Consider the following 16,110-nt stretch of genomic DNA (forward strand, 5'->3'; position numbering starts at 1 on the left):
AAGATCAAGGAAAATGTCTGTGAAATGTCACAGAAAAAGTGTTTGACTGTCCCCAAACAGTTCTCTGTTTATGATAAAATATTTGACATGAGAAATGAAATATACAACAGAATGAAAAGGGATGTTAGTGAGCAATTCAAAAACACTTACAAGATCAAGATTCAAGGGTGAAAACCAAGATGCCAACATTTGTTGCAATACTATGCAGAAGAAGGACACTGGAGTTTTTAGCTCACTGCCCACACTTAGTTCACACCAAGTTCTCTTCCCAGTGCTGATGATCGGATGAATCCCAAACAGTTCTGCTTCTAACAACACTGTCCAAATGGATTTGTGTGCTGCTGTATGTAGCTTGCGTTAACAGGATGTAACTACAAGATGAGTAACATACGTATATTGCATCCATATCTTCTTCTGGCTTGCTCAGAACCCTTCAGTCTTTTTATTCTAGCAGTTGGCTGAATGAGATACAGTGTGCTATGTACAAAGTACTGCTTGGCTGCCATGTTCATGCTTAGAAAAAGATAATAAAAGTTCATGCCTTTGAATGTCTGAGCGCATCAATAACCTGCCTTGCACTGTTTGCTGTTTTACAGCTTCTTTCCACTCAGGATGGATACAGCACATCTGATGTTAGTATCTAATCCCTTAGCCTTGTCTTTGGCAAGAGTAAGATATTTTGCACTAGGCAAAAAAAATCTGTGGAGCACAATGCGATTTTAAATCCCCAGGACTGTCCTTAACCATGCCATCAGTTATTTTTATTTTATTTCAGAAAGAACAATCTTTTAAATACAGATTTTCTTCTATCTGTCTGTCAGTGTTTTGATACATAGAAAATGCTTTGTGTCACATGCTCTCCCATTAATTTGATTATTTATTAAAAAAGCGTGGTGCTGTTACTCTACAGAATGTGCTGTGGTCAATGTATGACATGAAAACAGTTTTCAGAAAAGTTACTTTTAAAAAGTAACCCATTACAGTTGCATGTTACTTGTATAAAACATAACTTTAAAAGAGTAATAAGTAGCCAGTGGAGATTGTTTTAAAAGGTACTTCACAGAGTAACAACACACAATGTAACTGATGACTGAAATTATTTTCCTCTAACTTCTTATTCACTTTAAAAGGTACTGTAATAATATATTTTTAATTAATGTTTTGTTAAGCTTTTAAAAACCAATGCAAATATTTTCATGTATTTCTTATAATCTCTTCTGAAAAAATAAAGTAATATTTCAAATTGTTCCACAGGTACCCTTAGTTACAGCAAATGGAACACCTATTGATTACCACAACTTATCAACTCCTTTGGCTATTGAGAATGGGCCAAGACAACTAGACACCTACTCCACGCCACAATACAGGATTGACCAAGTAGATGATGAACCAGGTGGGTTACATCCCACTTTATTTTTTTACAAAACACTGCATGAAAACCTATGGAAAGTACAAGACTAATAGGAACAAAAGATTGTTCAGGAGCTTAGAACACAACGGTAAAACCAAGGTTACATATTATCACAGCTGCTGCATTAATTTAATTTGTGACTATTCCCTTGCATGTGACCTGGCTTTATTTTGCTCTACAGAGAAAAAAGAAGATAGTCTCTCTGAAGTTCTTGAAGATGCTGATGAGATGTCAGAGGAAATTGAGAACCCAAAAGTGAATGCTTTGGTAACAATCTTCAGGTTTATCATGAAGCAAAGCTACATCTGTGCTTTAATAGCTATGATGGTAAGTAAAAAGCCATTCAAGGGATACATTTGAGGTTACAGTGTAGAACTGTTACTGCACAAACTTCTGCATGAAGAAACAGAGTACTACAAGGTCTGTTCAAGACAATTGCTGAAATTTAGAAGGCTCTGTGTTTTCTACAGTTTCTACCCAGCAAGCGTCGGCAGTATTTAAGTTGGTTGAAAATGTTATCTTCATGATGCATTCCTGCTTTCTCCATACTCAGTGGTCTTGTAAAAATATGGTAATTAGAACATGCAGATGCAGGCAGGAGGGTTTTAGAGAATGAGATTCCGGTTTCTGTTCTTTTCTTTGATTGTATGTTTCTTTATTTGGAAGTGTGTATGTGGTCATTTCTGTTCATTCAGCATATTTGTACTGTGATGTGCATTTGCTCTTTTGCATCTTACATGCAATCATCTTTTTTGTTTTTCATTTGATTGAATAAAATCACTTTATTGGCCCTGTACAATTTCTTGCATTAGGAATTTGTCTTTTTCACATACCCCAGCTTGCTCTCCATGAGACACACAGACAGGGAGACAGAGAGAAGCTTGTGGTCAGAGCGCAGGGTCAGCCATTTATACGGCGCCCCTGGAGCAGCTGGGGTTCAGGGCCTTGCTCAGGGGCCCAACGGAGTAGGATTCCTCTACTGGCGGTGGGAGCCACAGTGCCACCGCTTCACCTTATATCAAGTTGGGATTTAAAGAAATTAAAGCCTGTCTCCCAGCTGACGAATTCTTAGTTAATACAGTATGTGGTTGATATCAGCATCGTGAGTCTAGCTTTGCAGGTGAATGTTTCGAGCCAGTGTTGCCCTTGTGTCTGCAGGCGTGGAGCATCACCTACGTCAGCTGGCTCACCTTTGTCTTCCTGATCTGGTCCTGCACCCTCTGGATGGTCCGCGACAGGAGGAAATACGCCATGCTGACCTCTCCGTTCATGGTCTTCTACGGGAACCTGCTGCTGATCCTGCAGTACATCTGGAGCATTAAGCCCATCGAGCCGGTTTCTGGACTCTTCCTAAAGAAAGGAGTACCCTTTCAGGAACTGGGAACGAAGGTAATGTGCGTTCCTGTCAAGGTGCACAGCAGTGCGTTTTTTTTATTTAAAGTGGATGTTATAGCTGTAAGGGTCATTGTTTATTCCTGAGTGCGCAAATACTACTGCTAGACCTTCATTAGTGTTTGTCATCTTCATTGACTTCTTTCTTCTTGTTCCTAATAGCATGTAAGAATATTTCCACACCTTTCGTCCTGTGGAAGATGGGGGGGATACTGTGCTTCCCATCACACTGTTGTGTCTGTCACTCTGTCCCACTCTTCACTAGCACTTTACTTCTACTTTGAAATATCACCTGCACCCATCCACCACAGCAATCTTTATATCAATGTTTCCAAATCTCAGGGAATTCACACGTTGCGGATCCAAATAAAACTGCCCAACACCTTGATATCTCATGTGTTTTTTGCAAATATTGTGATCATTTTTAAGTTCTCTCAAACCTTATGTCCTATGGCCTTTTTTCACATTTCTAAGCACTGTTTAAGACACCTTGGGAAGCTTCTTCACAGTTTATCCCCCTGCCCTTAGTGTAGCCTCCCTCTATGAACCCAACATACAGTATTATTATTTTGTACTTTTATCATATATATGTTACAGCTCATACTATACCTATGAGAAATGTATGTACTGTATATGTGGCTTCAGTTCACTCGTTTCTTTGAAATGTACCGTTTCTCATATTGTGTGCAATTGTGGAGCCAGACCTTTTGGACTAAGGCTCTGTGTCTGCATTTCAGCCCACAGCATAATACCTGTGTGCACATTACACATCAGGTTTAGTACTGAGAAAACTCAGTGATCCCTTTATAAAATGACCATTGACTGACCATTGACACTATAGAATGACACTACTGATGTCCACTCCTATAGAATATGTGACTAAGGTACAACATGACTGAGACTGCAACTTAACTTCCAGTTTCTAGAAATGAAGCCATGAGGTGGATTTGAAAGATGTGGACAAACATATGGATAGTAAGTTATAGAGTTAAAAATGAGAGCTGCGGTCTCCCCAGTGTTCAATGTCCATGTTGCAGACAAAACCCAGGGCACTCATATCTGCAAGGGGTCCACAGCATTTCCAAAGCGCAAGTTACAGTAGACGCCTGATCGTGGAGCTGATTTCAGTAAACTAATGCTGTATCGGCAGATTCTGTGTTTGCTGAGCTTTTGGCTGCTGTTGCGCCAGCATCTGATGGAGAAGCAGGAGAAGCTGCAAGAAGAAGCTGTGTTAACTGATGTCAGAGTGGACAGTCAGAAGACTGGTAAGGAAGGAAGTGAGACACACACCACAAAATGGCTGCAAGCAGGACCTCAATACTCGAGCGGACTAATCAAGCAATGTGACCCTTCTTTTTTTCTGAGGGTGGATGAGAGTATTCTACAATATTGCAGATGAGCAAAACTAAGGAATACTGTACTCATTGAAAAGTGGAGCAAAATGCATTGGCTATTCTCCTGGCTGCCATGCCTTTCTGCTCATCATTTAGGGTCACTATAGTATTGCAGATGTTCCAGATGTGGCCCCAGAGATTGCAGTGCTAGTGTTCATGCGGTGGACCTGAGGGGGTGGAAATCAGTCCTTGTGTTTGTTCAGGCTCCATATGGACTTTATGAATTTGTATCTGTATGCATGTACCCCTACTGTATACCCTGGTAGGTCTATAGAAAAGTATCCACCTAGCATAGTGTGCTCCACGTTTAAACAAAAAAGTCAAAATAAGTAGAAGCTGTAACTTTAGACTCATGGAATATTACAGTTTTTGCCATATTTTGTTTTGTGTTGTTTTTCACTGAGGTGTTGGTCCCTTGAATGTAGATTGTGTTAGTTTAACCTGAACGAGCAGTTCATTGCAGGGCTGTGAAGTGCCTCTGATTTTTTTTATAGAGGAGGAGGAAGATGAGGAAAACGGTGGCAACAAAGAAATAATGCAGGTTCTAGGCAACATGGTGATGGGCATGTTTGTGAAGTACTGGATCTACATCTGCGGAGGCATGTTCTTCTTCGTCAGCTTTGAGGGAAAAATTGTCATGTACAAGATCATCTACATGATGCTCTTTCTCTTCTGTGTTGCACTGTATCAGGTGAGATCTTTCCCTGCACACGTCTAGGCAGATGTACAGTAGCAGATAATGGCCCTGAACCTTACTGCTAAGAGTCATTGGTCTGCCACAGAATCAGTCCTCAGACTTTACTGTCACAGTACAGTGGTTTAAGCCAATGTTTGCTTCAAACAGTAATCTACCGTATTACTGTATGTACCTTTAGAATGGTTATGCAGTGTAGAGGAGCAAGGTTGCAGTGCATGCCCCATCACCAGCCCAGTGCCAGGGGTCTCTGTCTTATTATCTGTTTAGAGACTTCATTTCCATCATTAAAAACTCAATGCACGGATCAGAAAATGAAAAGCATTGAATTGAGTTTAATTTAATATTCTTTCCATTGACACATAGTTAAATTAAAAGGTCCTGTTCTCCAGACCACTGATGGGATTACTGTAAGGGATAAGTGCTTTGTTTTACAGAGGGTACTGAACACAGTATCAGGGGTTCCTGCAATGCTGTAGTACTGCAGCTCCTGCACGGGATCAAGTGTTTTGGTTTTCAGATATTTCCAGTCACCTACTAACAGAAAAACCTCATCTTTAGGGTTTGAGTTGTGTATAATTGTGAGTTTATACACAGCGCAGTGTTACATTAGTTACAACACAAGTTATAGTGCAGTTACATCAATATGCATGTTTCTGTAATCGTGCCTGTCCTAATTAGTACAGTTATGCAACACTCACTCATGCTGCGAATTATTTGACGAGATTATTGATTTTAACAGAATCTCTCATGTCACTGCCGCGTAGCAGCTGTCTCCAGTGGGTACAAGGCAAGAACAAAACAGCCATTCTATACACCAGGGGCTTGTGGGTACTGTCCAGAAACCCCCTGTCTGTTTGCATTCTGTGTCCACTAGATGACACCTTTGCTTGCTAAATCTGTAATGTTTCTTAACTGTTTAGAAAGATGTAAATAGTTGCAGTCTGGCTACATCATTATTTGAATTAAAGGGCCCGTTAGATATTTCAGGAGGAAGAAAAACCAACAAATCAGAGGAGATTAAAATCCCCTGCTCTAAAGGTCCAAAATTCATACATTTTTCAGGCTTAATATTTGCCTGGAAACATTGGGATCACTTAGCTCACTTTCGTACACAACACAAGCTGTAGAAAAATATTAACTTTTTTTAAAATTTTGATATTAAAAAAAAACACATTCTTTCTTCCAGGTGCATTATGACTGGTGGCGGAGAATTCTGAAGTATTTCTGGATGTCAGTTGTGGTTTATACCATGCTGGTCCTCGTCCTTGTTTACACCTTTCAGTTTGACTCATCCCTCCGTGTCTGGTCAAATATGACTGGCCTGAATAAAGAAAAGTGAGTACGAGAGTGCAGCTACTCATCGACAGTCCCTCCACTGCCCTGAGGGAATTCCGAATATCGGGCACGTGGGTATGGGCACGTACTGTATCTGACTCATCAGGGAATCTGTGCCGGAGACTGTGTCCAGTGAAGAACTAGTTAGGAAAGATTGAAAAAAGAAAGAAAAATCAAAGTTATTTTGCGTCCGACCTGTCAATCAAATAGTACTGACAACCACTTTGCCTTTCTCTAAGATTTTTTGTTTCTTGTTTTTCTTAAATGTGCCGACAAACATATCTCAGTCCATACAATGAAAAAACAGAAGGTTGTTGTTGTTTGTTTTCCTAGCTAGGTTTGTACTCAGATGTAGCCACATTCTTAAAAAAAAAAAAAAGATACAAACCCCTGATGTAGAGTTTTGTGTAAAATTTTAACAGGAATCATTTGACTTAATTCAGTCAAAGTGATTAAGCAACCGTCAAAAGAATCAGCAGTCTGTGTAGACAAAAATGTACAGTATTTAAATCACAGTTATTACCTGGGAAGGTACGTCAAAAAACCCACACAGCATGTCCTGCACTGTGATGTGCTGTTGGCATTCAGAGGATGTGGATTCTCTTTCCTGTTTTACTTCACAGACTGGAAGACCTGGGACTTGAGCAGTTCACTGTGTCGGCCCTGTTCACAAGAATATTTATCCCCACCTGCTTCCTGCTAGTGTGCATTCTGCACTTGCACTATTTTCACGAGCGCTTCCTGCAGCTGACTGACCTGAAGGCTGTGGCTGCGAAGCAGGACTGCACTGTGTACAGGTGAGAGATGAACACACCACAGTTCAGTTCTTATTCAGCCATTAACAGGTGGGAAGGTTGAAGAAATAGCTTTTACAGAATGTAGTTAAACGTGTAGCAGTTTTATCTGATGAAAGAATGAGAACTCAAATGTTTCAGGATTTCTGCCTTTTTTCAGTTGCTGGGATTTAGAACCTTAGGCGAATTTTTATAATCCGAAAGGATTACTGATCAGAAGACAGTTTGTTATTGCGCTGAATAAGCAATGCATATATCAAATTGAAAAGGCTTTGCGTGATTTTTAACTCTGTAACTTATTATCCATATGTTTGTCCACGTCTTTCAAATCCACTCCATGGCTCATTCACAATTCTTCGGCAGAACTGTACTCTTCATGCTCTGTCTCTGTGTTTACTACGGCTATGTTTACGTGCTAAAATCTAGAATGCTAAAAGAAGGCTCTCATCCCCCTCAGGGTGGGGTGCCAATCCATTGCATGATTCCCCCCAGCAAGGCTTATACTGTCGACCTGGCTGGTTTGGACCAAGTTGGGTGAAGTGTTTTACTCAGGGGTTCAACACAGGAATTTCAATAACAAATAACCCGTCGGTTATCAGTCAAGAGGCTCAGCAAACACTCTGCTGCTGTCACCTCTCCCCCATTTCTGCTAAAAAGGCAAATTACCTTGTGAATAACATAACTGTGGGAGAAGACACATGAAACTGCTCCAGCGAACGCAGAACTGAAACTGTGTCAGGATATATTGCTTTTATGTAACATAACCTCAGAGAAATAAAAAAAAAACAATCAGATCTCTCAATATAGGGCTGGGAAGCATTTAACCAATTGTTGAGGTATAAAAACGATATCAAACCATTTAAATCAAATATTTTTCTTCTGGAGCTATTCAACAGTTTAAGGCCTTAAATTTCTTGGTGTTAAAAAAAATTATGGCACTGCACTTTCTGTTAAAAAGTACAGTGCCATTATGTTTGGAAAACCTTTTCTGATGAAGTGTAGTAATCCTATATGGTTTTATTTTTTTCTTTTTCTTTTGTTTTGTACTGTTAATGTGAAAAAAGGGATTTTGCTCTGCTTTTCCTATACTGTGTGTTACAGAATATGCATGATGTGGACATGCTACAACACATTGGTAGGACAATAGTAGATCAATCAGGGAACTTCAGACCTGCATGTAAGCATAGCCAAAGTCTCCAGTTGAAAGTCCTCACTATTGCTCTGTTTGCATAACTAATATTTGGAAACATCTTTGCCGTAGAGTTTTAACAGTTTACACTCATGGAGAGATTACATGATCTTCTTCACCATTCAACATCATGCTTTTTTGGGGTTATTGTTAGTGAACAGAAATAGTATGAGGAATGCATAGTTCTCCATCTCTACTGCTCAAGCATCCTCAGATGTTTTGATTTGTTTCATTCTACCCGAGCTCTTAAATACATCATTTGAACTGCTGCTTTGCTTAAGTGACGCATTCGCATGATTGATCTAAAAGTCTTAAGCATTTTAAGATTTAAAGAGAAAAGCCTGTAAATTCTGTTTGACAGGGGTCCAGGCTGACCAAATTGCAAATTAAAATGAAACAATCCCTAAGGCCGTAAAATTAATAACAACAACTCAAAAACACATTAAATTGACAAGGTTCATTTCAGTCTCCGGCTACGGCTGAACAAAGTTAATGACTGTTTTAACAATTTTCAGAATTTGTGAGCGATAGAAAGAAAATATAGCCCAGGAGTGTTCAGGACAGGAATTTCAGTCCTCTGTACAATCAGAGCACATTCATTTTCCCTGTTCCTCCAGGCCGGAGGCAATGTCAGGCTGAGAGTTTTCGTCATCCTATTTTTCAGAAGACTAAAACACTGGATGAATTCATAACTTTGATCCACAGGCCAATCCAAAATTACTTACCCCGCTCTGGCTGGTGGCTTTGTTGTACCCACTGGAAATCTGCCATCAGGTTTTGTCATTTCCGTTTGTCGATGTTTTGCTTCAATCCAGGCTAAGGTCCTCTCTCTGAATCTGAAGTTCTGTTGTCTGAACTGTTGAATACCTATTCTATATACCTGTGGTATTGTATTCTGTATGTCACATGTACAATGCATTTGAAAAACTCTTTCCTTTGGAATGGAGTGTATACAGTGCATAGATCAGTGTGCCAATGCATAGTGCATGCGCCATTTTCCATAAAGACAGTTCATTCATGCGCTGTCCTGCTTTGCCAGTGAAATTTACCTAGCCATGCTGTCATTTCTGCGTTGCTGTGTTTGTCATGACTCTTTATTCTTCCTTCTGTCTCTCATTTCTTCTTTGCCATCCAATTCCATGTTGCATCGTGTAGCCATGCCAAAGTCAATGGTCGTGTTTATCTGATAATGAATAGGTGGGTACCTGTTTTCTGACTTTCCTGGATATCATGTCAGCTTGGAAAAAGAGAATATTTAAATTATTGTTGTCTTCGTATTTTATTCTTAGCAGTTTTATTGTTTGTAGGCTTTGCAGTTTCCATATTTATGTTTTTATTTCACACAAAATACTGTGACAAAGCATTCACGTTTTGAAGCTATTTAATTTAAACAGACCTTGACTCTGCTTCGGTTTTTTCTATTTAGAGCAATTAATCAATTAATAAAATAATCATCAAAATAAATATGCAAAAAGATTTAATTTAGTGATAGTGGTAGAGATGTGTCATTTTAGTACTTTGAAATGGGTGGGTGGGACTTACTGAATGTTTGCGTTTTCTGAAAGATGCTAATTTAGTCTGTCTTAATGATTGAATCTGTTTAATCGATTTGAAAGGGCATAGAAAATATGTAAAATTGCTAAAAGTTCACACTTTTTAGATAGGTTAAAAAAGGTAACTACTGTAAATGCAACCCATTTAGATGAAAAGGTTAACCTTTTCTTCGAGGGATATTGTGCACTGAAAAATATAAATATTACAACTTGCTAAACATAAATATTATTAGTATTAAAAGTGGCATTATTAGTATTTATACTTATACTTAAGCAACAATAAGCTTAATAATAAGTGCTGTAGGTTGTTTCATGTCATTCAACAATTCCCTTAATAAGTTTTAAGTTGTGAAAGAAGAGCTCAGTCACAATAATTGACATGTCCTTATCATGTCCATGATGCATTTAGATTTTTAATTACCTCTCTTTGCTTTTTAACTTGAACATTGTTTTTATCTACAATTACCTCCTGGTTTTTTAATGCATCTTGGTTTTCCACTTAATCTGTTTAAAATAATGTCCCTTCCAAGTACAGTAGCTAAGCTTTAATGACACAAGTTTTTCTTTTCCTGTCAAGATATTAATATTTCCCTTCATTCCACATCTTTAAAGGCTTAGGATATGAGATTACATATACACAGAATTTTCAGTAAATGAGTTGGCAAAGAAAATGTAAATGATTTATTGGTTGCTTTAAACATTTTTTTCTCGTTGTTGTGAAATGTCATTACAGAAATCTATTTTTAATTATTCCCCTGAGTTCCCTAAAACTTAAAAATATTTTTTTAGGAATGTGCGTGATCTCTACTGTAAAAATGATTTATTTGATTTTTTTAAAATTCATTAAGTAATTAAAAACCTTATTCCTATTATTTCTTACACAAAGAAAGAATGTTCATATATCTAATGTGCTTGTTTTAATTTTTTTAATCACTGCAAAACTAACTTTATTCAAGTATAGAATGGAAACTTATTCCACTTTAAGAAAACCTCTAACGCCTTAAAATTGAGGTTTGTCTCCTTTTCTGTCTCAGCTTTACAGCAGCAATGTAACTGCATGCAGAGTGTATTGTTCTTGACATGTGCTCTCCTTCTGATCTCTCTTCTTTTTGTCAATTACTGTGAGCAGCATCAAGCAAAAAATATCCACTCATCAGAATGAGTAAGTTTACTGAAGACATGAAATGCCCGCTTTGTTATACAATACTGTCATTTCATGCTTCCAAATCTTAAACTCTGACTATTTTCACTCTTCTGAGGAGGAAATGTCAAGTTTAAGCATTACTATATTATTGCTACTACTATCTGCAACCAAATAACTGTGAGCACCCAACAAAGCATATACTGCACGATAGTTTTTCAAGTCTGCAGAAAAAGGTAATCTCTTACACTTGTAATTTAGGTTTGTTATGCTCAAGCAGCACTTTCATGGCATAGAATGAAAAGCGCTGAAGGTCGATTCATGAATCTGCTTGTCATTCATTACAGTGATGTTTGGGGACACGTGGCTAGGCCTTGCCATTGACACAGTGCTCCTGTATTCTCAGGCTGGTCCACCAGGACGGCAGCTTGGCAGACATCACCATGCTGAGCTCCAGCCTCAACCCGGCGAGGAAGGAGGAGGAAGAAGATATGTCTCAGGAAGCAGGAGGGGAAAAGCCCAACGAGAAGGAGCTGCTAGATGAGGGCAGCAAAGGAGAGAGTAGACACTGCAGTGTAGGAACAGAGACGACGACTGAGGACACATCAGGTAGTTCATTTTAACTGCCACTCGTCACCGCCTCTGCGTTTCTTCTCTCTTGTCAAGGCGATTTGGCGTAGGTCGTATTGCGTCAAAGGTCAGGGGTCTTGTTATTAAATGCTGTCCGAAAAGAATCCAATCGTTTGATTTTTTTTTTTCGTGGTCTGTGGCGTGATGACAAGTTCACTTAGGTCATGTAAATTCTGTAAATAAAATTGACCTTTGATGAATTCCAGCAGTGTTATAATATCTCAATAGATAGTAGCTACTGAGTAGTTTTTATAAGTATTTTCTCTGCATTGGCTATAGGTTTCAGTTCAAGTGTCAAGTTTAGAGGTATACAGTATACACACATTGGTAAGAGGAGGCAGAAACAAAACACAGAACCCCAACGAAATTCTGAATCAAAGGGTTATGTGAGATTGTGAAGTCCAAGATATAATCACTTTGTACTTTCCGGCTGAATTGAAACCATGTTTACTGCATTATCTTGCTATGAAACACCGGTTTTATCTTGAAAAGTTTCAATATAAAACATGCCTGAAATATCTTCTACTGAAAACAAAACATTTCTGCAGTACCAGACAAAAGCTGTCGATAAAATATCAGGAGTTTTCTGTTGAATTTCAGATCTCAAGAATAAATGGCATTTGGTGATAGATCGTCTGACAGTCCTTTTCCTGAAGTTTCTTGAATACTTTCACAAACTGCAGTTGTTTATCTGGTGGCTCTTAGAACTGCACATCATTAAAATTGTGTCATCATACATCATCTGGGTCACGGTCAAGGAGGTGAGTACATAACCTGACAAACTTGTGACTTGCAGAACACGGAAAAGACAGTAAAAACCTGCTGTTAAGTCAAAGCAAATTGTACCGAAGAAATTCTAAAGAAAAATGTGCTACCGGCAAATTTCAGCTCATTCTTCATCTGTTTTTCCTTTGGCAACTGTGCTCTGGGAATTCTTTCTCTGTATTGTGTGGCAACAGATAATGTTACCAAAATAGACAAGCATCTTACACAGAACATATTTCAGACTTTTAAGAGCAAATGGTGACTTTGACTTCAAGGTTATGTGAATATTAATTAGCTCAAAATCAAGAAATGGTCTTTTAATCAAGACTGTTTCTTGTTTTTTGGGAAGAACCTTAAAATCTGGCTTCTAATTTCACTTCTGTATGCGTAGTGCTGATGTTAGGAGCTACGTATAGCTGTTTCTGCCTCATTTGGCTCATCAGCTGACCCAGCAATCTCTGACAGGTGAAACAGACATACAGTATATAAGTATTTAATTGAACCTCATAGTTCCTCAACACCTGATTAAGAATAAAGCAAGTATATAGGGAAATTTTACCTAGTTTAGTGGTGCAGATCGCAAAAAAACACTACTTAGTGTAACTCACTCTGTTGCTTGAGAATTATTTTGCTTTTTTGCAGACTCAGCCTAACATTAATTATTGATAGAATAGCTCCTGCTTAATCTTGCCTTACTTCTTATTCTCTTTGGTCCCACAGAACACAAATTACTTGAACTCTATGAAAGCAGGATGATGCCTTGTGCGTTTATATAGAAAAACAGCATTCACGCTTCACCTGCAGGCTTATGACCAACATTAGTTGGAACAAATTATTTGTATCTATTTGGTCCGCGTTGGTCACTGTTAAGCAGTAAGGATTCGGCCATGGCGTTTTTGGGCTATCCTGTCATTAACTGGCCTGGTTTGAATCCCACCAATGGCATTTGGTTACAGCTCCAGCCTCGTGAAACCGCTTGCTAAGGATTTGAAGCCTAATCTTCTAGCCCTGTCTCACTCTGCTGATACACAGGGCAGCAGGTGATCACTAACATTACCAATTGAGAGTCTAACTCAGGCCCACAGGCAAGATAAGGTTGCTGGGTGGAAATGAAAACAGAGTGCAGCCAACTTCTGCAACAGGCCAGCATTCATCGTCCTGAATGTCATGTAGCTTTCCACATCGGTCAGTCATGGCATCCTGCAGATGAACGAGACGAGTCAACAAGGCGGTGTTTTCATTGGGCTGGGATGTGGACAATACACAAGCCTCATGACATCTTTGCACAGGATGAAATTCCACAAAATGTGTACACTTCTGCAGACTTGTCACCAATTGAGAAACAGCTCTGACAGTCTTTTTCCACATGCTAAAGTGTGCTCTTAGTCTTGATGTTTAACTCAGATTGTTAATGTAATAAATGATGACGGTTTATTGCATGTTTTCCTGCAAAAGACCATCTTTGCATTTTTATTTTTAACTATATATTTTTGCTAAATACGTTGAGAACATGAGGCTCTCACAAATGAAGTAGAATCACTTTTGGGAGTTTCATGCTCATTTACACCATATGCATTTAAAAGTAATGTTTAAAGGTAAACATGTATTTATCATGAGGGCCACAGCATTGTGTGCTCTGTGGTAAGAAAACCATCAGATACGTTTTTGTGTCACTGCCCGGTGACCCTCTCACTGTACAGTACTGTATGTCCTGCCTGATGGTTTTACTTATGGTTTTTGCACATGTAGTTTAAAATCATTTCACACAAACATTATGTGTAACATTTTCGTCATTATTATTCCATTATGTTTCAGGTTTCCTTGTTCAATTACGCCTTCTTAATATGCTGGGCTTTTGCTCTTCCATATAGTCAGTTTCGGCCCTTGGCTTCAAGTATCTGTACTGTGTGGACCTGTGTGATAATTGTCTGCAAAATGTTGTACCAGCTGGGATCTATTCAACCTCCTACCTACTCTAAAAATTGTTCAATGGTACGTATTCTGAATAACAGCAAAGAGTGTCTACAACACGTTTAATAGATTTTAGAGAATGTATTTTGAATGTATCATAAATATTAATATAAATAAATAATATAGTTTGCATTTAGTTATTAAAATTAAAAGTTTTAATTTTGATACAGATGATGTAGATTCTAAGCATATATTTTGTGATCCATATCACTACAGAGCTTGAACATTATGGTTCAGTTTCAGGTTCAAAGAACGTCATTGCTATACATTTATTCAGTTTACAAGTATAATAATCACAATTATAGAAGTTAGTCACTGAACCGTGTGTTTTGTGAGTATTACATTGTTAAATGATACAGGCTATAGAGACAAGGAGCAACAACAGAAAAAAAAAGTTATTGGAAGATTTTATTTTATTGAAGGATCATCATTACAGTAACAGATATCTGGCCCTGGAAATATGGAGGGGACTGATGTAGTTTTTTGTTTCAAGCTGCCTGCGAGATTTGAGTCTGTCCACCCATCCATTTTATAACCACTTTATCCAATACAGAGTCGTGAGGGGAGACGAAGCCTACCCCAGCAGTAGGATGTGTCTGTAGCTCAATTAAATGTATATTTTATCATAACTGGATTTCAGTCATTTTTAGAATAGTTACCCAAGTCATTATGAATATTCTGTTTTTTCAGCCGGTGAATTATACCGATGAACAGAAAAAGGAAATGAGTACATCACTTCTTTACAACGGTTCTATTGATCCAACAAACTGGGTTGGTCTGAAGAAGTCTGATCCTCTTCTGGGGTACCTCAGGGTACGTGAAGTGCTTTTTAGCTAACTGTGAAAATGCACAAGGGTAAAACAATGGAAAAGAATCGGGTCAGAAAAAACTACTATTGCATTTGGTGAACTGTATATAATGGCTGCTTTCAAAATGCACTGCCTATCAGAAAATATTGCATGAACACAATTCTGTTATAATTGTATAGCTTGAATCTTAAACCACACCATTGCCAATTTCTGTAATGGTTGTAGTGTAGCTGATTTTTGTATTGATTAACATGATTTGAGTTTCAGGTATTAACAAGTGCATTAATTAGATTATATTGTCTCTCACACTGCATTTTTACTGTATCTAGAACAACCTCTTGATGCTGGCAATCTTGGCTTTTGAAGTGACAATTTATCGTCACCAGGAATACTATAGATTAAGAAACAATCTTACAGCTCCAGTCACTAAGACTATCTTTCATGATATTACAAGACAACACTTGGATGATGGAATTTTAAACTGTGCTAAATATTTCATTAACTACTTCTTCTACAAATTTGGTTTGGAGGTAAGTCATCCACCTTTTTATGGGTTTTTGTGATCAGGAAAATCTCAGTTTAATACTAAATCTGTGTAGCAGTAACAACTCACACTAAAAATAGATAATCTCTTTGGTGCTAGTCATGAATAGATCTCAGTATATTAAAAATACTAACAAATCTTTTAGAAAGCCTTTTTCTTATAACTGATTGTAAACACTCTATTAACATGTCATCTCTATAATGGTGGTAGAATATTACACAAAATTGTAGTGTTTGCCTTTCTGCTCTAATGTAATGTATAATACTTTATGTCAATGGTTTGCACACTAATACTAATGTTCCTTGTCTTGTCTTCAGGGCTAATTTAAAACTACTAATGTTTTCTTAGTCATAGCTAAGTCGCTAATTGTAACATAATTTCTAGTGAAAGAGCTCCAATATTGTTATTTTTTTAGTTACCCCCTTAACATCTATTTAAATATGAAGTTACAACATACAATTCTGAAACCAAACCGACTTCTCTCT

The 16,110-nt window shown here is 38.0% G+C and overlaps 1 protein-coding gene across 4 annotated transcripts in view; it reads left to right on the forward strand.

Annotated features, from left to right (window-relative positions):
- Window positions 1-16,110, forward strand: part of piezo2b (piezo-type mechanosensitive ion channel component 2b) — a 199,198-nt gene that overhangs the window by 144,118 nt on the left and 38,970 nt on the right. For 3 of the 4 annotated variants that reach the window (XM_088642072.1, XM_088642069.1, XM_088642071.1), the window contains exons 10-22: window positions 597-632; window positions 1,255-1,393; window positions 1,593-1,738; window positions 2,570-2,800; window positions 3,954-4,068; window positions 4,692-4,888; window positions 6,081-6,229; window positions 6,853-7,026; window positions 11,313-11,515; window positions 12,137-12,297; window positions 14,117-14,293; window positions 14,963-15,085; window positions 15,411-15,611. In XM_088642072.1, the coding sequence (XP_088498198.1) occupies window positions 597-632; window positions 1,255-1,393; window positions 1,593-1,738; window positions 2,570-2,800; window positions 3,954-4,068; window positions 4,692-4,888; window positions 6,081-6,229; window positions 6,853-7,026; window positions 11,313-11,515; window positions 12,137-12,297; window positions 14,117-14,293; window positions 14,963-15,085; window positions 15,411-15,611 (2,052 nt within the window). The remainder of the gene's footprint in view (window positions 1-596; window positions 633-1,254; window positions 1,394-1,592; window positions 1,739-2,569; window positions 2,801-3,953; window positions 4,069-4,691; window positions 4,889-6,080; window positions 6,230-6,852; window positions 7,027-11,312; window positions 11,516-12,136; window positions 12,298-14,116; window positions 14,294-14,962; window positions 15,086-15,410; window positions 15,612-16,110) is intronic. The other variant, XM_088642070.1, reaches the window with a different exon arrangement.

The sequence above is a fragment of the Lepisosteus platostomus genome, chromosome 8 (genome assembly GCF_059453375.1).
Source record: "Lepisosteus platostomus isolate fLepPlt1 chromosome 8, fLepPlt1.hap1, whole genome shotgun sequence".
In the NCBI taxonomy this organism is placed as follows: Eukaryota; Metazoa; Chordata; class Actinopteri; order Semionotiformes; family Lepisosteidae; genus Lepisosteus; species Lepisosteus platostomus.